General features: G+C 45.2%; 2 protein-coding genes across 6 annotated transcripts in view; one reads left to right on the top strand and one right to left on the bottom strand.

Annotated features, from left to right (window-relative positions):
* The first annotated feature begins 761 nt into the window (after positions 1 to 761).
* LOC113430069 (uncharacterized) lies at positions 762 to 9,461 on the top strand. The gene is made up of 9 exons (XM_087944668.1): positions 762 to 1,044; positions 2,268 to 2,388; positions 2,749 to 2,902; positions 3,805 to 3,950; positions 4,077 to 4,253; positions 4,857 to 4,973; positions 5,430 to 5,516; positions 7,427 to 7,574; positions 8,167 to 9,461. Exons 1-9 carry the CDS (start codon positions 1,025 to 1,027, stop codon positions 8,196 to 8,198), a joined length of 1,002 nt encoding a protein of 333 aa, XP_087800794.1. The 5' UTR covers positions 762 to 1,024; the 3' UTR covers positions 8,199 to 9,461.
* A 2,175-nt stretch (positions 9,462 to 11,636) lies between these two features.
* Positions 11,637 to 22,454, bottom strand: part of NADK (NAD kinase) — a 31,285-nt gene continuing 20,467 nt past the window's right edge. For 2 of the 5 annotated variants that reach the window (XM_026681535.2, XM_026681537.2), the window contains 10 exons: positions 20,381 to 20,510; positions 19,762 to 19,870; positions 18,696 to 18,781; positions 17,518 to 17,620; positions 15,857 to 16,011; positions 15,166 to 15,265; positions 14,531 to 14,688; positions 14,039 to 14,121; positions 13,638 to 13,795; positions 11,637 to 12,553 (listed from right to left, as the gene is read on the bottom strand). In XM_026681535.2, the coding sequence (XP_026537320.1) occupies positions 13,645 to 13,795; positions 14,039 to 14,121; positions 14,531 to 14,688; positions 15,166 to 15,265; positions 15,857 to 16,011; positions 17,518 to 17,620; positions 18,696 to 18,781; positions 19,762 to 19,870; positions 20,381 to 20,510 (1,075 nt within the window). In that variant the 3' untranslated portion in view covers positions 11,637 to 12,553; positions 13,638 to 13,644. Of the gene's footprint in view, positions 13,796 to 14,038; positions 14,122 to 14,530; positions 14,689 to 15,165; positions 15,266 to 15,856; positions 16,012 to 17,517; positions 17,621 to 18,695; positions 18,782 to 19,761; positions 19,871 to 20,380; positions 20,511 to 22,454 lie in introns of all 5 variants that reach the window. The other 3 variants (XM_026681536.2, XM_087944661.1, XM_087944660.1) reach the window with 2 other exon arrangements.

Raw genomic sequence — 22,454 nt, 5'->3', positions numbered from 1 at the left:
TCTCCAAAGTCCCTTCCAACTCTGTTATTGTGTTATTATTCTGTTATCCTGGCGATGTTTAAAGAAAGAGTTTTCTGAACTGGAGGGACGATGATTTCTTTTGCTTTGGATGCAGGAATTAAAAAGAAAAGTCATGCAGGGATTAATCCAGAGACAATTTACCACTGGACTCTAAAAATTGAGAAGGAACGAGAGAAACGTCCCTTAATCTTTTAGTTTTATTAATTTTACTCTATTTAATTTGTCCAATGTACAGACCGCCCATCTCCCAAAATGACTCCAGGCAGTTTACAAGTAAATTCAAAAATTGCTCATCCACTTTGGAAGCCAGTGAGATATTGAGAGTTCCCCGAGGTGAGTTTCAAACCATGCCTAACTAAAGCCAAACAGGTTTCTAGTCCTGTTTGAGATACTAGACACCAAGTCTTCACAGTTATTAGATACCAGTCTCTACATTGAGAACTAAAACCAAACTGAAATGGTGGTTGAGGTTACTGAAAGTGGAAGCTTTGCTTTCTACCATGCTCCCATTTACACGTATACTCAAGTTTCTAGTCCTCTTGAGGCAACACTCAAGCGTCACTCAGATTTGTTCTGCTTTCTTTTATCCAGGTCAGCAAGGAAAGGAATATTTATGTCAGGATATCTTATGGTGGGGGGACGGTTTTATTGCCTTCTAAATCAGCTTAAATTATGACGTCCACAGCCTCTCAGCTTAGAAACGGCTAGTTATTTGAGAGCAGGAAGTGACGTCACAAGTTAGCACATAAATGAGAAAAGACTAGAGACAATTAGAGCGGGAAGTTAAGTCTAGGTGTCTCTCTCTCTCTCTCTCTATGGCACCTCGGCTTCGAACCCACCCGGAGAGCGGGGGCAGGACTTGAAAATGGCGCGTTTCCGCCTCGGCCGGAAGTTGCTCTGATGGGGCCCTTCCTTTCTCTATGGCCACCGCCCAAGAGCACTTCCCGCATTTGGAAGCGCCCGGTTCATCGGTCGACTGGGGCATGTAACGGTCGCCGTCGCTATGGAGACGCCCGGGACGAGGTAGCAGAGGGTCACTGCGCCTTGCGGGGATCCGGAGACGACGGTTGGGGGTCGCGGGGTGGGGGAGGAAATCCGACCGATCTTTCCGTTACAGCTCCGTCTCGCTGGCCGCGGCGTGCCGTCGGAGGGGCGTCACGATGCGTCTCCTCTGACGTCACGGCCCTCTGATGTGGGGGTGGGTTTTGACGTCACGGCCCTTTGATGTGAGGGTGGGTTAGAAAATGGAAAGGAGGGGTTGGAAATGTGGGACTACAGTCCCCATCACTCCAGGGGATAATGGAAACTGGGGTCTCAGTGCATCTGGGAGATGCCAGGATCCCGCTAGGACCTGGAATCATGATTTATTCGGGAATCATGATTTATTCAATCAGCCCAACTGAGTTTGCGGGATTAGTGTGAATCCTAATCCGGTTGGCACAGTAGTTGGGGCTAATCATCATCATTGGCCAGCTTGGTAATTCCATGCGCCCTGCAAAATAAACCTCAGCATGGACTCACCCACCTCAGGAGGACTAGAAACTTAGCTTTTTAAGTTAACTTTGGGCAGCTGGGTAGCCGATGGCCCTGGTGTTTTTCCTGGCCCTTGTGCCAGGAAACTGCCAACGCAAGCCAACATTTCAGTGCTGGCCCCTACACACATCCACCTCACTTGAACAAATGTGCCAATTGTGCAATTTCGCAAATGATTCAAGTGCTGCTCTCCATCAATGGCTTCGAAATAACACTTTCCTCCAAACATTTGTCTTGGAACATTATCTTTTAACGGCCCCATAATCCCTTGCAGGGTGGTCTGGGCAACTGAATGGAGCTGAGTGTTTACTGGCCGGATGTCCTTCCCTGTCGCCAGTGTGGAGTTTTGTTCAGCAGATAGATTCTCATTGTGCCCAGAGAGACACAAATATTTGCCTCTACCTAGGATCGAACTCACAGCCTCCTGATTGTGAGGCGAGAGCTCCACCTCTAAGCATCTAACATCTGTCTTAGATCCTCCAGCCAAATCTCGACTTCATTTTTTTTTTTTTTACAAACATTGAAAATGGATAGTTCTGTCCCAAACAAAGGACCCTGAGGCCTTTCTGATTCCCCCAATTCCTTTCCTTCCTGCTGACTTAGCACACCATGATGGACCGGCACATTTCCATATATATATATTTGCGCAATTCCACTTATATTTTTACTCTCTTTTTTTCTTCATCTATTTTTCCTCTTTTTTATTCATCTAGGGATCTCCTTTCCCAGTCAGAAGAAGCACTGGCCTCTCCTTTGCCAAACGAAAGCATAAACTCTCCATTGCCAAACCTAACACCAAGACACCAAGAGCTGATTGCCACGCCGTGTGGCCCTGTAAGTATCTGAACTTCACCAATCTTTTTAATTTAAATTAAAGTGGTTTGAGCCATTGGACCTTGTGTGTTTTAATATCTGGAGAGAAAGATGTAATTCTGACCTGAGGGTACGTTGAGGCACTGCCATCAACTCCTTTCTGGCTTAATTTTACAAACATGGCATGCAGCAGCTGAGGGCACCTCCCTTAACCAACTTCAGCATGCAGCAGCTGAGGGCACCTCCCTTAACCAACTTCAGAAAGCAAATTACTAGATGGAACTTAACTAGGAAATCTGAGGATTGGGGGCTAAACAAGGGAGCTGAAGTCCAACTTGGAGAATTTTTTTTTTACATTACTTGCACTTTTTATCGTTCCAGATCAAACGATGGTCCGAATTATCATCCCCTGTCAAGATCTACTTCTGTGTCACCATCCTTTCGTTGTTGAGCGTCATTGGATTAACTATAGAGACCCTCATCCAGCAGAAAAACGAAGATTTAACTGTGTCTGTCATCCAGATCATTGGCCTTGGTAATCAAACCATTGTCCTGACTGGCAAACCTTATAAACTAGAAAAATGGGAAAGGAGGAGTTCTGATGGCTCAAAAGAGGTCTTTTTTAAATATAAATTATATATTTTTGACAGACATCTAGGCTGATCTAATTCTTGCATAAAAGGCAAGAAGGGAATTGACTCTTTCAAAACAAATAAAGTATAATTTAATCTGCTTTATATTTGGCTATAGTTGTGTAGACCCCAATTTGCTAGATCTGTTCATTCTACTTTTGGTACAAGGTCCAGGTTTTAATCCGGTCAATTCCTAGAGCAGTGTAATATTCACTGCAGGCAGTAGGTGGTATCGCTGTCCTAACTTTTATAGGAATCCTCTCAAACGTCTCTGCCACTTGAATCCTGCCCTCAGCAAGCGTTTCCAGCTTGTATTTTGGCATTTTATGATAGATCCAAAGACAGAGACAGATCTTTGAATGGCCGGGAACAGTTTTCAAGAAAAACCCAAAATTTGGGCCTGGTGTCCCTCCAGAATCTTATCTTTGGCCATAGAAAGTAAATATTAGCTAATAGCTAATAGCTAATGTTATCATTAATTTTCCTTTGTAGCTTTGCTTTTCGCCACTTGGGGGGGGGTGGGGGGGCGTTACTGCTAGTTGCTTTGGTCCTTGAGAAAGGCAAGCGGTGAATCTAAAGAGCGTCTTCAAATTAATGTTCCAGATTGGATGGATCTACCCACCCAAGAGAGCAGGTGCTCCCTTTTGCTTTATCCGTTTCAAAGGAAGCAAGGTTCCGGCCCTCATTGAAAACAGGGAGGGCAGATCCAAACCCAGAACCCATCTCAGGGTTCTGCTTTCCTTGGGAAATCTCTTCCACCCCTCTTCGCTGGCTACTTGATAACCCGTCCCCTCTTTTGCGGCAGTCTTCGGCATCTATTACATCAGCCGGGGAATCCTGCAGGAGAATCGGCAGGAGCTGCTCGTCTTTGTCCTCTCTATCGCCTTGGTCATGCTCCGCTCCGTGATCAACTTCACCGTCCTGCCCGCCAAGCAGAAGCCGGAGTTGCTGGTGAGCATCTGGCTGGAGAGCTTCTTCCAGGGCCAGAGATGGCGAGGAGGGAACGATCAGGGCCCTCCGGTGGGTGAAGTGGGGGGGATCCCCTTTCTAGTCCCTTTTGTTCCCCTCTCCCACCAGGCTCGCTTCGTCCTGATCCTTCTGGTGGGGGCCTTTGACGTCTGCTGCGCCGTGATCTTGATCCAGAGTGAGAGCCGGATGGCCTTCCGAGTGGGCGGCGCCTTGGAGAGCCTCCAAACCCAGTACTTCATGCTGAACCTCTGCTTTTCCATGCTGACCTTTGACCTCCAGGCTCAGGTAACTCACCGGCACCAAACCACGTTTGAGTCCTCGGCCTGTCCGTCACGGATGTCCCCCATTCTGCCACCAAAGACAAACAAAACGCTCCTCCTCGCTGGTTGTTCTATTCCAGTGGCGGCTAACCCTTTTTGGGGGCTCCTGTGCCAAAAATTGTGTGCGTGCTTGCATGCTCACACTCACGTGCCAGCACCCAGAAGGCAATGCGCCTCCCCCACGCCCCCAACGCATGCGTGCATTAATACCCACCCCATCCCCTTACCTGCACTGCGCCTTACAGCTGATTTTGGGCCAGCTATCGGCCTTTCAAAGGCTTCGGGAAGGCTTCTGCAGGCTGAAAACTAGCCCCGTTTCGTCACTTCCACTATTTCCGGAAAAACAGGAAGTGACGAAACGGGCCTAGTTTTCGGCCTGCAGAAGCCTTCCTGAAGCCTTTGGGAAGCTGAAAAAGGCCTCAAACCAGCCGAAAATCAGCTGTGAGGTGCGCACATGCCCAGTGAGATAAATTTGCCTGCAGCTTGCGTGCTGGCACAAATGGTTTTGCGTGCCATCGGTGGCACACGTGCCATAGGTTCGCCATCACGGTCCTATCCTATTTCCCAGCTCTGTTTGTCTGTCCTGTTGCTGACCACAACCCGGGAGATTTCCAATCTGCACAGCGTGTTCCTGGCTGCTGGGATTTGCTGGGCTGTTCTGAAGGTAGCTTGCGGCATCACCGCAGTGAGTATTTTCAATCATGCTTACCAGGTGGGCGGGAGAAAAAAAAAGGAATTTTCTTTCGGTTGCTTTCCTATCGTGTAGAATTTGGGGGCTTGTCCAGCTCTGCCAATGGCTGTTTTTAACTCCCTACGTTAATTCTCTCCATCTACAGGATTTGTGGAGAACTGTATAGCTCAGGGGCCCTCAAACTTGGCAACTTTAAGACTTGTGGACTTCAACTCCCAGAATTCCTCAGCCAGCACAGCTGGCTGAGGAATTCTGGGAGTTGAAGTCCACAAGTCTTAAAGTTGCCAAGTTTGGAGACCTCTGGTATTAGCTCTTCTTTCTTCCAAAGATGTCATCTGCTGCTGTATTTTGAGTTTCCCCCACACCCAGGTAAAACTGATGTGATAGGTTTCTTTTGCAACTGTGAGCCTTCAGTCACTTTGTGCCTTTTGTTGGTTTTTTTTTTTTCAGATCTTAAAAGAGTTAAAACCTCTCGCCTGGATTTTTGTGATTCAGAATTTACCCGAAGTGGCTTATCTGGCATACCTTCTGTACGCGGTAAGTCTTGCCAAACAGTTTGCTGATCTCAGGAGGATAAGGGGGAATTTCTTGCTCGTTCAAAGGCAACCCTGGGAAAGAAGGAAGTTGAAAGGATGGCAGCAACTTGTACCCTGAAATTCCTGAAATGGAATTGTGGAGCCCGAAGAAACAAGAAAATGCAAATTCCCAGAGCGTATCACTTCTTTTAAAAGTACCCAGCATGATAAAAGCATGATACGTGTCACGTAAGGCTGGTAAACCGTCGTGGAGGAAACAACAACAAAAAAAGCAGTTGTCCGTTTTGAAATTTGCAGGCATCCCCTTGCTTGTACGATAACGACAAAAGCTTGGTCTCCATCCATCATGTTCAGAACTCAGACCTAAAATCCTTCCTATCCAAGGACATCCAACAATAGGCCCAATTCAGACATGCTTTTATGAACCAGTGAATCCAACTGCTAGTCAACCAACTTGGTGTCTTGTCATAGTGATTTGTCAAAGCCGTTGGTATTTTTTTGCATACTTTGTGGCTCTAGATGTTGGTTTGTTAGCTCTGTTGTTAAGTGAGAACCAGTTACTTTCTAGTCAGTTCTCTAAAAGTGCAACCTTGCCCTCTATTTCCTTTCTCTAGAGAGCGAAGCACCAAAGCTAAACGTTTTTCTGAATGCCACAATCACCTCCTTCAGTGATTTGTGTGTCACAACTCCGTTGTCTAAAGCAGGGGTCTCCAACCTTGGCAACTTTAAGACTTGTGGACTTCAATTCCCAGAATTCTTCAGGCAGCAAAGCTAAAGCGATCTTAGCAACTTTTAAGATGCGTGGCCTTCCATTTTCCAGACTCCTGGGAATTTGAAGTCCGCACATTTTAAGAGTTTCTAAAGTTGAAAAACCGCCGATCTTAAAAAAAATAAAAATAAAAATGCCAATAGGTCGAGCTAACTTGGACAGCTTTCCAAATGCCGGCTGAAGGTCCCTTTGGGAGCAGCCGTGTCAGGCCCTCAAGGTAAAGAAAAACAAAAACACAAGATTTTTGAGGCCTTGCAAAGCCCTTTTAACGTCAAACCATTCTGGAATGTTTCTCCTAGTCACTGCAGAAAAACCACCAGCCTTGAACAATCACATTCTTTAAAAAAATAAATAAAAGAGAGATAATCTTTCAGCAACCTCAACAGTAGGATTAAGCAAAGGGAGATAGAGAGCAACTAACTTTCTTTCTTTCTTTCTTTCTTTCTTTCTTCTTCTTCTTCTTCTTCTTCTTCTTCTTCTTCTTCTTCTTCTTCTTCTTCTTCTTCTTCTTCTTCTTCTTCTTCTTCTTCTTCTTCTTCTTCTTCTTCTTCTTCCTTTCCTTTCTCTCTTCTTCCTTTCCTTTCTTCCTTTCCTTTCCCTTGTCTCTTCCTTCCCTTCCCTTTCTCTCTTCTTCCTTTCCTTTCCTTCTTTCCTTTCCTTCTCTCTTCTTCCTTTCCTTTCTTCCTTTCCTTTCCTTTCCCTTCTCTCTCCCCTCCCCTCCCCTCTCCGGCAAAGCCCTGCAAACCTTGGGATGGGCAAAATCTCCCAATTAGACCTCAGAATACCCGTGGACCTCGGTTTTCCGATCCAAGAGAGCGCACTCTGATCCTAGGGCAACATCCCTGCAAGGTAGATGGTGCGGAGAGATTAGGCCAGGTAGAGGCAAAGCACCACTTTTGGAAATCCACTGACAAACCAGGATCAAAAGAAACAGTGGTTTAGTGTGTATGTGTGTATGATTTTCCCAGCTTGCAGCTGCAAACCGTGGCTGGTTAAATTTTGCTGCTGGCGAGGAACAAGCTGTGGGTCTGCGGTGGGATGCACTTATATGCAGACAGGCGTGAATTTCATCCCATCTTGTCTCCAAGGATTGTTTTACAGTGACAAATGTATTTATCCATATTTTTTTTCTCCACCTCCAGGTGATAACAGAATGGGGCCAAGGGAATTCTTATGCCCTGGAAGCTGCCATCATCACCTGCTCCTGCATTTCAGTGATAATCAAAAGCGTCCTGTTTTGGGCACTGTTTCACGTCTATCAGAGTTTTGGGCAAGGCCTGAGAGAGAGGAGTGAGTATTGGAGGCAGAGGAACGATTTCTGGGGGTAACCTCACTCCAGAGTGGGCTGGGTCTCTTCAACGGACAGCTGGCATGGGGACTGAGAACAAGGCAAATTCCTTTTCCAAATCCCCTACTAGACCGATTCCTCAGGGACGCGGTGGCTCAGTGGCCAAGACGCGGAGCTTGTCGATCAGAAAGGTCGGCCGTTCGAATCCCTAGCGCCACCGAACGGAGTGAGCTCCCGTTCCTTGTCCCAGCAGCTTCTGCCAACCTAGCAGTTTGAAAACATGTAAAAAAAAAAAATGCAAGTAGAAAAATAGGGACCACTATTTTGGTGGGAAGGGAACAGCATTCCGTGCGCCTTTTGGCGTTTAGTCCTGCCGGCCACATGACCACAGAGACGTCTTCGGACAGCGCTGGCTCTTCGGCTTTGCAACGGAAATGAGCACCGCTTTTCTGCTGCTGTGGTAATTTTGGTCACTAAACGAACTGTGGTACATTGAGGACTTTCTGTATTTTTGGAGGGGATCCTGTTTTTAATACTAACATTCTTCTCTCTCTCTCTCTCTTTCTGTCTGTCTCTTTCTCTCTCTTTCTCCAGTGTTTTCTTCCTATGGAAGGATCGATTCGTGACCTGCAGCTCCATCGCCAAACCAGTGTGCTCTTATAGAGTGAAAACCAAGTTGGGAAAATCTTGATTTTTCTCTCCCTTCTGCCCCCCTCCCCGCTCCACCATTGGACTCTGGAATCTGATAAAGAGAAGCCACAGCGGAGACTGGATCCCAAGGGAGACCCTTTGCTGCATTTTCTAGGATCCCACGCTGCCTCGCTGTTTCTCTGGGATCCACCCCGCCAGCCTTCCTCAACGCAGGAAAGCCAACGAAACCACACATCCTCCCAATTCTCCCAAAGGAACTTAAGATGTAGCTTGCAACTACGAGTGGCCTTTCTAGTGCTGGGGTGTGTGTGTGTGTGTGTGTGTGGAGGTGTCTGGCCTTTGCTCCCCTGGCTGTATTGTAGCCCCATTATTTATTTTAACTTAATTTGGGCCCTGCTACGGTTGGCATGTCTGAACTTGACCAGTGGGGCAGATTTCGGTTGCCAAATTGCAAAGCAAATCCCTGGGATGCGGCCGTCGTTCCAATAAAAAAAAACAACGCACCTTTTTCTCACCCTAAAAGAGCCTCAGGCCCGGCTTGCCTGGCCTGAACCTGCTCTCCGATCCAGTGTGACACCAGAAAACCGGTTTCTCTTCCATCGCTTGTGGTTTGCTGCACTCTCCTACGGCCTGTTTTTCACGCTTCCAAGGTTGCAAGGATCGCTTCGGATCCTGCAAACCTGGAAAGGAAGAATCTCTGCCCTTCTGGTGTGGTGCCAGAAAAGCAGAGAAGAACAGCGTACTGGTCGCCCTCCATTTTGCACACACCCCTTTCCTTTTGTTTAAAAAAAAAAAGGCACAAGTTTTTATCCCACCTGAAGAATTTCGGGGCCAGGACCCACCGAAGGCAGAATAGAATGAACGGTAAACCGTTCGCCTAAAATTGTCCCATCTGTGTTGCGCCAACTGGGCGCTTGCAAGGGGGCAGCTTCTCCGTCTAAATCAGACCCAGGTTGAGTTTCTATCTCTCAAACTTTTGGCTCTAACCGTAGGGTCTTCCCAGCTAAAAGTTTCCTTCGGGTCAATATCAGCATGGCTGATTTCTTGCTGACTCCAGAGAGCTCTCTTTTTAAAAAGTTCAACAAAGTTTGGTCCTATTTTTTCAAAACACTCCCCAGCGATGTGAATATCTTAGCTGAGCTATTCTTCATAACAAAGTGATTTTTTCTAACAAAACCCTTGTATTTCATACTCTACCATAATGCTTTATTTAAATAAATAAATTTTAAAGAAAAAAATTTGTTACCGGCCTTGTATTTTTCAATAAAGGATCAATGGCACGATTGTGTTTTGTAATTTTTTTTTTTTTGACCTCGTCTCCTCCAGACAGAAAAGCTTGCTCTTCAAATAAACATTTGCAGGAATTGGCTACCTTGCCAATTCCTGCAAATGTTTATTTTTATTTTTTATTCTCTAGTGAAAAAAAAAGGGTCTAGGGGTGACACGATAGCCATGTTCCAATATTTGAGGGGCTGCCCCAAAGAAGAGGGGGTCAAGCTGTCTTCCAAAGCAATCAGAAGACAAGAAACAAAAGATGGAAATTAAGCAAGGAGAGAAGCAAGGTAGAACTAAGGAGATATTTCCTGACAGAACAATTTATCAGTGGAACAACTTGCCTCCAGAGGTTGTAGATGCTTCCCCATCACCGGAGGCTAAAGAGACTGGACAGCTATTTGTCTGGAATGGTATAGGGTCTGCTGCTTGGGCAGGGGGCTGGACTAGAAGACCTCAAAGGTCCCTTCCAACTCTATTACTCTTAAAAAAAAACTTGCAATGGCTTAGTTCAACTTGCACTAAAGGCACCACATTTGCATTTCTTAACCTCTCATGCTAACTCTGATATTTCCTACGGCAAGTTGGCATTTCCCCCATTTACGAAGAGCCTGCCCTTTTCATAATTCCCTGCTGATTTATAACTCAATACCTATTTGCTCCACCGACTGGCTCTTGCTAAAAAACAACAACACACACACAATAGGCTAAGTGGAAAAATGTTACCCCTTTTCCTAGAACTCTGCTCCAGGGAAAACATTTATCGGCCACTCATTTACTTTGCTGTTTTTCCCTGGGTTATCGCGGGATCAACGGCTCCAGACAGATGTTTGTTTTCCAGATGCAAGTGTTGGGATGCTTATAATCACATGATTGTGATAAGTTATTTATCGTTGGGGGCTTAATCCCACTTTGCAGTTTTATGACAATCTCCCTTATAATCAACAGGACAGACACAGGACAGACACAGACTTCAGAGGATAATTAGGACTGCAGGAAATAACAATTGCTACCAACCTGCCTTCCATGGAGGACCTGTATCCTGCAGGAGTCAAAAAGAGGGCTGGGAAAATATCTACAGACCCCTCACATCCCAGACATAAATTGTTTCAACTCCCACCCTCAAAACGAGGCTACAGAGCCCTGCACACCAGAACAACTAGACACAAGGGCAGTTTTCCCCCGAAAGCCATCACTCTGCTAAACAAATAATTCCCTCCACACTGTTTAACTATTTACAAAGTGTGCACTACTATTACTGTTAATCTTCTCATCACTCCTTATCACCTCTCCCCTCCCACTTGTGACTGTATGACTGTAACTTTGTCGTTTGTATCCTTACGATTTATATTGACTGTTTCCTGGTATGATTTGATAGCTTAGTGTACCCTATGACTATTATTAAGTGTTGTACCTTATGATTCTTGACGAATGTATCTTTTCTTTTATGTATACTAAGAGTATTTGCACCAAGACAAATTAATTCCTTGTGTGTCCAAACACACTTGGCCAATAAAGAATTCTATTCTTTCTTTCTTTCTTTCTTTCTTTCTTTCTTTCTTTCTTTCTTTCTTTCTTTCTTTGTTTCTTTCTTTCTTTCTTTCTTTCTTCTTTCTTTCCTTTCTTTTTTTTTCTTTCTTTCTTTCTTTCTTTCTTTCTTTCTTTCTTTCTTTCTTTCTTTCTTTCTCTTTTTTCTTTCTTTCTTTTTTCTTTCTTTCTCTTTCTTCCTTCCTTCCTACCTACCTACCTACCTACCTACCTACCTATCTATCTATCTATCTATCTAGAGAGAAAAAGACCAAACACAGGGCTGGAGATCCTGGGAATTCTTAATACTGAAGAGAACAGTAAAAAAAAAAGAATTCTAAATAACTTATGCTCTTATTTCCACCAGACAGAGTGATCAAGGGAGCAAGCAGCTAACCCATTTAAAAATAATAATAATATTCACTTTAAGGATTCCTGCCTTCAAAAATAACCAAACACAAGAATAGCAAACTCCTTTCCTGCAAGGAAAAAAATTCATATATATATATATTTCTTTCGAAATCAGGGAATGATCTCTTTTGTCCTCTCCTGGACGAAAACAAAAGCAGACTTTGGATACAGATGGAGAATTTCAAAAGTATGGATGTTCCCCGTTCTTGAAAAATCCCCTTTATTGTTTATCTCTGTAAAAGCCGTCTCTTTATCTTTCTCCCCATATTCATGAGATAGAAACTTAGACAATAACAAGAGAAGATAATATAACAACAGGGGGGGGAAAAAGGACACACAGTATGTTTGAAGACAATTGAAACATAGGAAGGATTTCTCCCCACCCCCCAACTTCAGCTGGATATTCTTGCAGTGGTTTGATCTCGAAGAGATGTCGGTATCCTCCATTCCATCAGCAACAGCTTCATATTCCTTAGGACTTAAAATCTATCGAAGGCATCCTTGTCTCAAACAGCTTTAGCCCTGAGTGGCCCAGAAGGAAACAGCTCAGCAACACTGGATTCTCAGAGAGAAGGATAGGAATTTTTAGCTATTTCCGTGTCTGGCAGAATTTCACAGGATTGTCCTCAGCTGTTAAATCAGGATTTCTACTCTCCATCCGTTTTTTTTTGTTTTTGTTTTTGACCATGTCAATGTTTGGCCATGACTTCAAGAGGAGCAAATTGCAGGAATCCTGACCACAGAAAAAAAGTTGAGTTGTTGGAAGAATGTCTGCAAAAGAGTTTTTTTTGTTTTCCTTTCTTTCATTTTTTTGGACCGTGGTAGGTTTTTCAACCCCGCCGTAACTCAAAGTATGGATTTGGAGCAGAGTGTCGGAATTATTTCAGATGCCAAGAATTCTCACACGAGAGCAGAGTCTCCAAATGGAAGGCTTCACCTGCTAGTTTGTTCGTTTGTTTGTTACATCCGAAAGAGACTGAAGAAAAAAACAACAAAACTACTTTGGAAGATGCCGAAAGCGGGTTGAAAAAAAAAACAAAAAACGAACAGGAGTCCAGCTTGCCTTGGTCCCTTCAAGGACAGACGGATCACACAAGACAGATAGAAAAAAAGAGGCTCACTGAAACAGAAAAAGGGAAAAGGGGTTCTAAGCAGCCACTGGGGGGAAAAAAACCTCCAAAACACGCCTCCTTTTTTTTGTAAACTGAGGAAAGAGGAGAAAGGAAGAAAAGGCACCGGCGGTAAGGAGAAATTTTAGCGGTGGCAAATTTGCCGATGGATAAGAGGCTGTTTGTATGCCAGTCTTCCCCCCCTGTCCCCCTCGCTACGGCCCTTGGGAATCGTGGGTGGATTTGACAATATTTGGGAACCGACTGAGCAAATGTCGTTCCTTTCAAGACAGCTTCCCTTGTTGCTGGACGTGGAATCGGTCGCTGGGAAGGCAGCATGGTGTGTTTTTCACAAAGTTGCTGCTTTCTTTCCGTGGGCCAGGTTAAGCCATGTTGTGCCTGTCCCTCTTCTCTCCAGAGTTGGTTTAACAAGGTAGGAAACTAACAGCACAGCTGGGCATCAGTAGGGCAGACTGATATGAGGTACATTGCTACCTCTATATATATATCTATATATCTAAATATATATGTGTGTGTGTGTAGATCTCTCTCTCTCTCTCTCTCTCTCTATCTATCTATCTATCTATCTGTCAGGACTCAATGTCAACTAAAAGATACTCTTTTGGACTTTTTAGCTGCATCTGCATGTGTGTGTGTGTGTGTAACCACATCTATCCGTCTGTCTGTCTGTCTGTCTATCTATCATCTATCACTTTCTATCTACATATATGTATATATCTACATCTGTACAACTATATATCCATATCCATATATTTATGTACCCATATATACTTCTCTCTCCCTCCCCCTCTCTATAAATGTCCATTTATATTATATATCCATTTATATATCTATATATAGCCATATATCCATAGAGGTAGGTATAGAGATAGATAGATAGATAGATAGATAGATAGATAGATAGATAGATAGATAGATAGATAGATAGATAGAGAGAGAGAGAGAGAGAGAGAGAGAAGGAGGGAGAGATGGATATATACGGATAAGGGGAAAGTTACTCTTAAAAGGCTACAGGCTGCAAATACTTATAGACTAGGAAAGTTCCCTTTTGTTCCCTCTTCTTCCGATGCATACCAGACACTCAAAATCCTTCCTCCTCATCGATGGCGAAGTGATTTTGCTTCTTCCTAACGTTCCAGTGTAAACACTCAGCCAGGCTTTCGAACCAGTCGCTGACAGGATCTTGGAAGCAGATCGAAGGGAGAGGGTAGCAGGAGGTTGTGATGCTGATGCTAGAGGGAAGCCAAGAAGGGAGGCCAGTTAAAGACAAAGCCAGGCTTTTGGTCTCCACAAATATCTGCATTGCTTCGGATTGAGCAGTTGTTTGGGGTTTAAATCAGAGTGGCTTCTCTAAGGCCAAAGAACCAGTTTTGAATGCCCACCCCTTTCTCCCCCTCTATTTTTGGGCCTTTCTTGATTGTTTAGGGAAAAAGCCCTTTCTTTGGCCAAATCGGGGATCATTCAGACACCCTCACCTGTCCCCGTGGCAGATCTCCTGCCTCTTCCTCCCGTCAAACGAAACCCACGCGGTATTCCTGGCATCCGGAGACAGCATGATCTAGGATTGAAAGGGGGGGGGAGAGAAAGGACCCATGATTTCCAAGTTTAGATTCTGTGATGGAAAAATATTTTTGAGCGAAAGAAGAGATCCTAGACAAGATGGCGATTTTTGGTATAAAATTTGGTATTACCCAAATTTTCTGGCAAAGCCAGAAAAATTTACACTTGTAATTAAGCCCATATTTCGGTTGTAAGCCATCAGGATCGTTAAGCAAGGGGCCACGCCTCATTTAAGGACTTTTTTTCTTTTTTTGCAGGCAGCCGCTTAGCCTGCTCACCTCCTACAGGACTGGCTCAAAGGCAACTCTCGAGCATCTCGGGCTGAGCACAGGGGTTGGGTCTCCGTGTTCAAACCAGCCCGGAAACAAAAAGTTTCTCTTTTAGGGCAACCAATTAAGCCGACCTACCTTCAGGTCCACTCCAGCTGGAACGACGATAGGCCGGAAGGACAGTGAATGAGGGCAGATGGGGGTAATCATGATGGCGGGGACGTTCGGGTGGATCATTGACGCGCCCGCAGCGGCTGCGTATGCCGTGCTGCCAGTCGGCGTGGAGACAATGACGCCTAGCGGGAAGAAATGAGCATCTTAAGAACAACGGGAAGGAGCAACTAGTGTGTTATGGCCTGTTGGCCGCCGGCCTCTCCAGCAGTTGAATCAGAGGAGGAGGAGGAGGAGAGGAGGCGTGGGAGTCAGGGTCAGCCTCAAGGCAACCTGAGAGCTCCGAGGGGGAAGAGGGAACGGAGCTGCCAGAGAGACAGAGATGGAACCTGGGCGGTCCATCAGCCCTCAGATGGAGAGTCAACAACCCCCTGGAAGAGGAGGAACAGCTGGGCCCAGTGCCTGACGCGCAGATGCACGGAAGGCAGAGGAGAGGAGAGCAGTGGAAATCTATGGGCCGGTCCTTGGGACGGAAGAGCCACCGCGGCTAGCAAAGCCCCACCCTCGCTCTGGGGATAAGAGGCAGGGGGCGGAGATCAATAGATGTGGCAGAGAACTATTCATCTTCCAGACAGACAGACTTGTTAGCTTGCGGGGCTCACCATCGCCTTGTACAGTGGTGATAAGGTGACCATCAAGGAAGACATCCACGTTGGAAAGGTAAGAGGAAGGGCCTCGGTCCACGACCACTTCATTCAAGACCTGAAATACAGAAAAAAGGAATATTACAAGTGAAATGCATCAAACTTGGCCTCGGGCAATGTTTTCAACTTTGGCCCCTTTAAGACGGGAGGACTTCAACTCCCAGAATTCCCCAGCCACAGTTTTAAAGGGATCAAGGTTGAAAAACGCCGGTGGTAAAGGACTCTGGGGGTAGGGGGTGTCTAGATTAGAACCAGTTCAACAGGTGAACATTTCATTTGAGGAATCTCAATCTCATCCATTTCATGCTGAATGATATTGAGAAAGGAAGGAAGGGGAAAAGATGACTATCATTCACTTGGCTGAGTCAGGAATTTGAAAATAATAAAATAAGATAGATGAGTGTTTTTTTTTAACATGACGTCGTAATCGCTTATGCAGTGGAGTCGGAGAAATTGAATGGAGCTGAGTGTTTACTTTCCTGTTGCCAGTGTGGAGTTTTTTTTATTCAGCAGATAAATTCTCATTGTGCCCAGAGAGAGAAATATCTGCCTCTACCTTGGAGAGCTCCACCTTTAGGCCACCGCACCACTCATGAGATAAGATAATAAAATGAAATTAAAATAAAAATAGCATTCCAGGGATGCCTACCAGATATTGAGTGGCTTGCTTAAACATTTCTTTTTCCAGACCTGAAGACACCACACCGTTTTCCTCGATCCCATTCTGAATCACGGCCTTCTTCTCCCAGTGTTCCTTAATCACCTTCACCTTCAGCCTGCTTCGGAGAACGAGGGCTGCGTTGCCTGCCAGGAGGAATTAAGACAAGAAGGGATGAAACTGGCAATGCGCATCGGCAAGAGAAGGACCTCCGCTGAATAACCGCCGACACGATCCATTTTGTGGAACGATAACAGCCACCACCTGCTTCCAATCTGAGTCAATTCAGAAGAACGGCCTTCAGTCAGACAATCACTCGGCTGGCAAAAATACTCTGGATTGAATCAATTTGGACTTCTTTGCTACAGGGGACACTGTCTCACCGTGCCCGCCATGTGATCTTAAAAGGGGGGATCTATCTGGGATTTTGAAAGCATGTCATGGGCACCCTCACAAAATGGCTGCCACCAAGGGAATCACCCCTGAGCAGAGGGCAAACTGGTGACATTGCTCTCTTCCAGACGATTAGATGATTAGGGGACTGAAGGCTAAAACATATAAACAATGGCTGCAGGAACTGGGTATGTCTAGTTTCATGAAAAGAAGGACTAGGGGAGACAGGATAGCAGTCTTCCAATATCTCAGGGGCTGCCCCAAAGAAGAGGGAGTCAAGCTATTCCCCAAAGCACCTGAAGGCAGGACAAGAAGCCACGGGTGGAAACTCATCAAGGAGAGAAGCAACCTAGAACTAAGGAGAAATTTCTTGGCAGAACAATTTGCCTCCAGAAAGTTTTGCAAATGAGCTCACAGCAGGAATGTGGGCATGGCAGACATCTCAGAAGAGGCCCCCCCACCCCACCCCCACCCTTAGTAGCTTGTGCTGTAAAGGAGGGGGCGAGCGATGTACTTCCAGACTTTCAAGATTCTGCTAATGTCACCTTGCAAGACACCTGAGCTAGTTCTTCTGGGCGTGCCTCGTGTTTGCACGACCTCGCAAAGTTGGCAGGCATCCTCTGCAAATGAAGCAGCGGACAAGCCCGAGGATGGATTGGCAATTTATTATTATTTACTTCTTTATTTATTAAAAAAACCTGGATGGCAACTTAAGGTGCCCAGAGGTTGCAGAACTCCATCAACTGGAGTCAGATGGCATCAAAATGGAGACTAAACAAATAAATACACTTTAGAATTTATTTATGCGGTCTGCTACGCAGAAATCTCTCTCTCTCTCTCATCTATCTATCTATCTGTCTCTCTGTCTGTCTCTGTCTGTCCCTCTCTCTCTCTCTACCTACCTACCTTCCTACCTACCTCTCTATCTGTCTGTCTCTCTGTCTCTATCATCTATCTATCTATCTGTCTGTCTGTCTGTCTGTCTGTCTGTCTGTCTCTCTCTCTCTACCTACCTACCTACCTTCATACCTACCAACCTCTCTATCTGTCTGTCTACCTCTCTATCTGTCTGTCTGTCTCCCTCTCTGTCTCTGACTCTCTCTCTCTGTCTCCCTCTCTGTGTCTGTGTCTCTCCCTCCCTCCCTCCAGTACATTAGAGAGCATTTTGGGGATCCTGAATTAATCAGTGCAGAGGCAGACAGAATTCACCCATTCGACACCTTCCCCTAGAAAACACTGAAGGACCCTTACGAACTTACCTTCTATGACCTGGGTGACTTGAGACTGAAAGTTTTCAAAATTGAAGGGAGTGAGGAAGCCCAGGGACCCCAAATGGAAAGCCATGACTGGGGGTACACTCCTCTGTTGGCAAAGACAAAAAAAATTGGGGGGGGGGGAGAAAGGGATATTAGAAATCGCAGATAAAGTGTTGGAGAAAACAGCATCTTCTGGGCATTTTTGTCCTCGTTCTTACATCTGGGACAAACACCCTTGGGTTATTTTGTATGAATGGGGAATGAGTTCAAAATCCAGGGTCAAATACGCCAAATGCCAACTAAAAATACTTCTGTGGTCTTTTTAGTTGCCAGCAGAAATTGAGTGGGGAAAGCAGTGCATTCCTTAAATGCTTCAGATAATCGCTTTGGCAGCCGAAGCTGCTGGCGTACAAGATTATTACTGGAGAGCGTGATTGATGACTCTTGGCTATGGATGTGTCCCATTGGAGAATATACATCCAGGGGGTGGGGGGGTGAAAGACCAGAGTCAAGGGGGAAATAAATGATGTGTCTTAGAGTCGGCTGCAACCCGGAAATGCCGACATGTCAACTCCTAATAAATCAATCTTTTTTACTCTGAGAGATTCGGCTAGAGACTTATGATTTGAATGGAGTCCTGACACCAAGCTAACTATGCTAAGTTTTTAAAGCCACCTGCAGAAAGTAGCAGTCCTTAGACATGTTTCTCTGTTTTTTTGTGTTGCTATGAGGTTGGGTTTTTTGGGGGTACCGTTCCTGTTTTTAAAAAAAACATTTTTAAGAATTTGCAAAGAATTTTAAGAATTATCACTGGGAGACAGACCATGTTGGAGTTAAATAATAATAATTGCTGTTTGCTCTTCTATTGCATATTTAAGGCAGCTGCACTGTCCTTGTGTTCTACATGTCTGTCTGTGTTTAATTTAATCTGGACTCTTTTTTTCCCCCCCTCAAGGTCTTGGTAGAATAAATGTGCGGTTCTTTTAAAAACAAAAACAAATGGGTATTTGAGCTCATAAGGGAAATTTAACTGTTGCCAATGTGGAAAGGGGATAGGAAGTGAGCCCATAATAAACCAGAGAGGGGAAAAAAAATTCTGAAAAGGATGTTGAACACACAACTGCAGATAACGGGAAGTGGACCAAGCGTTGTAAAGAACTGGGTTGGAGGGATGAGCTTACCGGGAAAAGCGACGAAGCGTACAGTAAAGTCCCGTCTCCGCCCAGGCAGATGATAAAGTCTATCTGATCGGAGATATCATCATAATCTACAAGAAAAGGAAAACAAATTTAACGTTTCAAGATCTTTTGATTCTTAACCTTACCAATTAAACAAGCAAAGGATACACCGGGCTGACAGAATGAAAGATCCTTTTTCTCTGGTCCTCTTTTAACTGTAACCGTTCACGGCGGGCTCTTTGGCAACTTTGGACACCAAAAATTATTCTTTCCAGACTCTAACAGACTCTTCTTTAATAAGATTTGTTGAGAAAAATGGGATAAGGTGACAAGAATCCTACCTATTTGTCCCATAGAATTGGTATATCTCCATATGCAGGCAGTCCTTGAGCTATGACCGTAACTGAGCTCTCTGCATTTAGCTGTATGTTGTGACAGGCATAAAGCAGGTCAACACATGCCTGACCCTGATTTTATGACATTTTCTGTGGTTAAGTCGTTAAGTGAGCCCTTTGTTCCCTATGGGCTGATTTTGCTGGAAACTGGAAATAAATGCCAATTTCCTGCAATCGTCATCTTCACGTAGACCCCTTCATCTCTTGCGGGGGTGGAGTTTGGGCAACTGAATGGAGCTAGCAGAGTGTTTTACTGGCCGGATGCCTTTCCCTGTCGCCGGTGTGGAGTTTTTTTTTATTCAGCAGATATATTCTCAGTGTGCCCAGAGAGAGAAATATCTGCCTCTACCTAGGATCAAACTCACAGCCTCCTGATTGTGAGGAAAGAGCTCCACCTTTAAGCCACCGCACCACTCCACCAATTTCCTGCAATATCATCACGAACTGCGGTCATGGCTGGCTTGCACCAAGCCCACCTTGTAAAGGTGGTCACATGACCATAAAGCCTCCCCACCCCCAACATCGGATCTTTGAACCAGGTTGTAAGTAAGCAACCGGTCGTAAGCTGAGGACCACCACCTCTACTATCTTTCTGATTTTCTTTCTCGTAGACTTCCTCCTAGGTGGCAAGAGGTGCACCAGCCCTTGTGATCCACTTGGAAGTTCCTAAATACCTTCACTGAAAGTGCAAAACCGCTTCTTCACAGACGCAAAACTCTCATCGTTCATGATGGCTGGGTCGTCTAGGATTTTCTTCTCCACGTAAACCAGCATGTTGTTCACCTGGAAAGGAGAAAGTGGCTGTCATGCCCCTGTCAGAGTCTGAATCCGAGGAGGAGGAAGACGAACAGCTGACAGGGAGCCGGAGTGTGGCTCCCGTTGGCTGTGGAGGAAACTGGGGAAGGGCAAAGTCTGACTGGGCAAAGCAGGGAAGAGGTAGAACAAGGGAGAGGGAGTTCAGAGGAAGACCCAGGCCCACCCTCCCTCTTCATCCTAGGGCACGCAGGGAGGAACAGAGATAGAGAGACAGACAGACACAGAGACACACACACAGAGAGAGAAAGAGACACACACACACACAGAGAGAGAGACAGACAGAGAGAGAGACAGAGAGACAGAAAGAGAGAAAGAGACGGACAGAGAGAGACAGAGATAGAGACAGATAGACACACACACACAGAGTGAAACAGAGACAGACAGCGAGACAGACAGAGAGAGAGAGAGTGTGTGAGAGAGAGAGGGAGGGAGGGAGGGAGGAGAGAGAGGGGGGGGACCAAGCGAAGTCCAGCTCACCTCAGTCAAATAGATGCAGAGGTCTTTGAAGGGCTGCAGAAGACTGGCGTCTCGGATCTTCTTGATCACAAGGACACTTTTTGGAGGTTTGTTCCATGTCAACCGCTGGCTGGCCGGGTCTTGAATGTGCCTGTGGGAAGACAAGACCAGGACATGCTCAAATTGTTGGCGCCAGAAGTAGAATTTTCCAACGATATGGATTGAAATGTGAATTTCTCCAGGCCTGGATTTTTGAAGGAAAAAAAACCCCAATATTTAAGAGGGGGGAGGGGCTTTTAAAGAGTTACAACTGCAAAAAAAGAGACTACGGAATGAGTTCAAACCATCCCGTTTTATTTGCTTATTAAACCTGTTGGCTTGCCCATACTTTAGGTCGCACTGCATTCAGGTTTCCCAAACTTTGGCATCCTGGCCAGACTCCCTACATGCCTCCCACAATGCCCCATTGCCGGGGCAGGAGGGGGGGGAATTCTGGGAGTTGAAGTCCACCCATCCTAAAAGCTCGCCGAGGTTGGGAAACGCTGCCCAAGGCAGCTGAACTCCCAAGGGACATTCCAGCTCCCAAACACCCATGTTGCTGCCCACACCAAAGTTTTCTGCCTCTGCCTTACGCAATGCGCAAATATGCCAATGTAGGGAAGGTGTTCTTTCTGGATTGCCGGTCGTTGAACAGGTTAACCCCACGCACCGTTCTCACGCAAATTACATTTTGGGAGTGGAGCAATAAGAAGACAAAAGCTCTCCCTTATGCCAAGCAACTGTGCAGAGAGGGTAGAAGCAGCATCGAACGCCATGGTACGTGAAAAATCTCTGCTTCGTAAAGACAGGAGCGCTATTGTAAGCCAGGGCCTGTTATCAAAAATCCCACGTGATTTAAATCCGCTCCTTTTCTAGGGTGGAGATGTTGACAAGGAAGCTTGCTGTTCTGAGTTTTCAAGTGCTAAGGGCAGAGGATAGTAATCTTAAATCCTGGGGATAAGCTACATTTTAGGTGGGGTGGGGGAGAGAGGAAAGGCATACCTTTCTGTCAAAGAATAACAAGAGTCAGAAGGGACCCCAGAGGTCTTCTAGTCCAACCCCCTGCTCAAACAATAAAGGCAATGCTGGTTTGGAGAATCTAGAAATGGAGTCGATGCATTTGTGTGTGTATGTGGTTGTTTTTTTTTTTAAAGATATGAAATAAAGTTTATAGCACATGTCCCTAAAATACTTGCCATAAAGGAAGTAGGACATGGCTAGATGCTTTCAGATCTCACCACAGACTTTCCATTAAGAAGGTTAGGGAAATATTAAAACTCAGCTCTTAGAGACGATCTGAAACAGTGAAATCACTGGTGGGATTCAGCGGTTTGCAGCAGTTTGCAAGAACCGGTTGTTAACTTTCTGAGCAGTTTGGTGTTACTGGTTGTTGGCAGAAATCATGAGGGCAGAGAACCTGGTTGTTCAATTAATTGAATCCCACCGGTGAGTGAAATAATTAGCCAGATTCTGCAGCAGTAGCTAAGCCTAGAAGGGATCGACCCAAGGAATCTGAGATCAAGTTAGTAAGTTTTGTTGGGAAGGAAGCGGTTGCAACCATGCAAGGATTCTCCCAAGGACTTTGTGTCCCAGTTGAGAATTCGATAAAACTGGCAAATCACAGTGGTAAAAATCTCCTTTTTTCTCATGCGGTTTTGATGTCTCCTTTGGAGAAGCTGGCCAGCCTAGAGTTGTGAATGTTTTGCAATCCAACAGAGCTTTTATTATCAAACCAGTTTTCTTATCACTTCGCAAAAAGTTTCATTTAGCACATTTTTTTTTAAAAAAAAGGGGCAGTTCTTGATTTTAAAAAACGGCATTCTTATGCTTTCCTTCTCCTTTTTCTTTTTAAAGTAAGTTTTAGCTTGGGGTGAATCTGGGTATTTAAGAATACAAGCCAAAGGGAAGAGGAAAGATATTTCACGCTTAATCCTTTGTATTTGTTGAAAATCTTTCTGCATGTGGAGAAAGAAATTAGGCTGGGTTTCTTCTTAAAGGGAGATGAAAAGTGACATTTATTTGCAGGCTGCAAACTGGGGGATTCCATGTGAACTTT

The sequence above is a fragment of the Notechis scutatus genome, chromosome 16 (genome assembly GCF_049901735.1).
Source record: "Notechis scutatus isolate UNSWTSFEM ecotype Mainland chromosome 16, rNotScu1.2, whole genome shotgun sequence".
Taxonomy (NCBI): domain Eukaryota; kingdom Metazoa; phylum Chordata; class Lepidosauria; order Squamata; family Elapidae; genus Notechis; species Notechis scutatus.
This window is presented reverse-complemented; position numbering and strand designations above follow the sequence as displayed.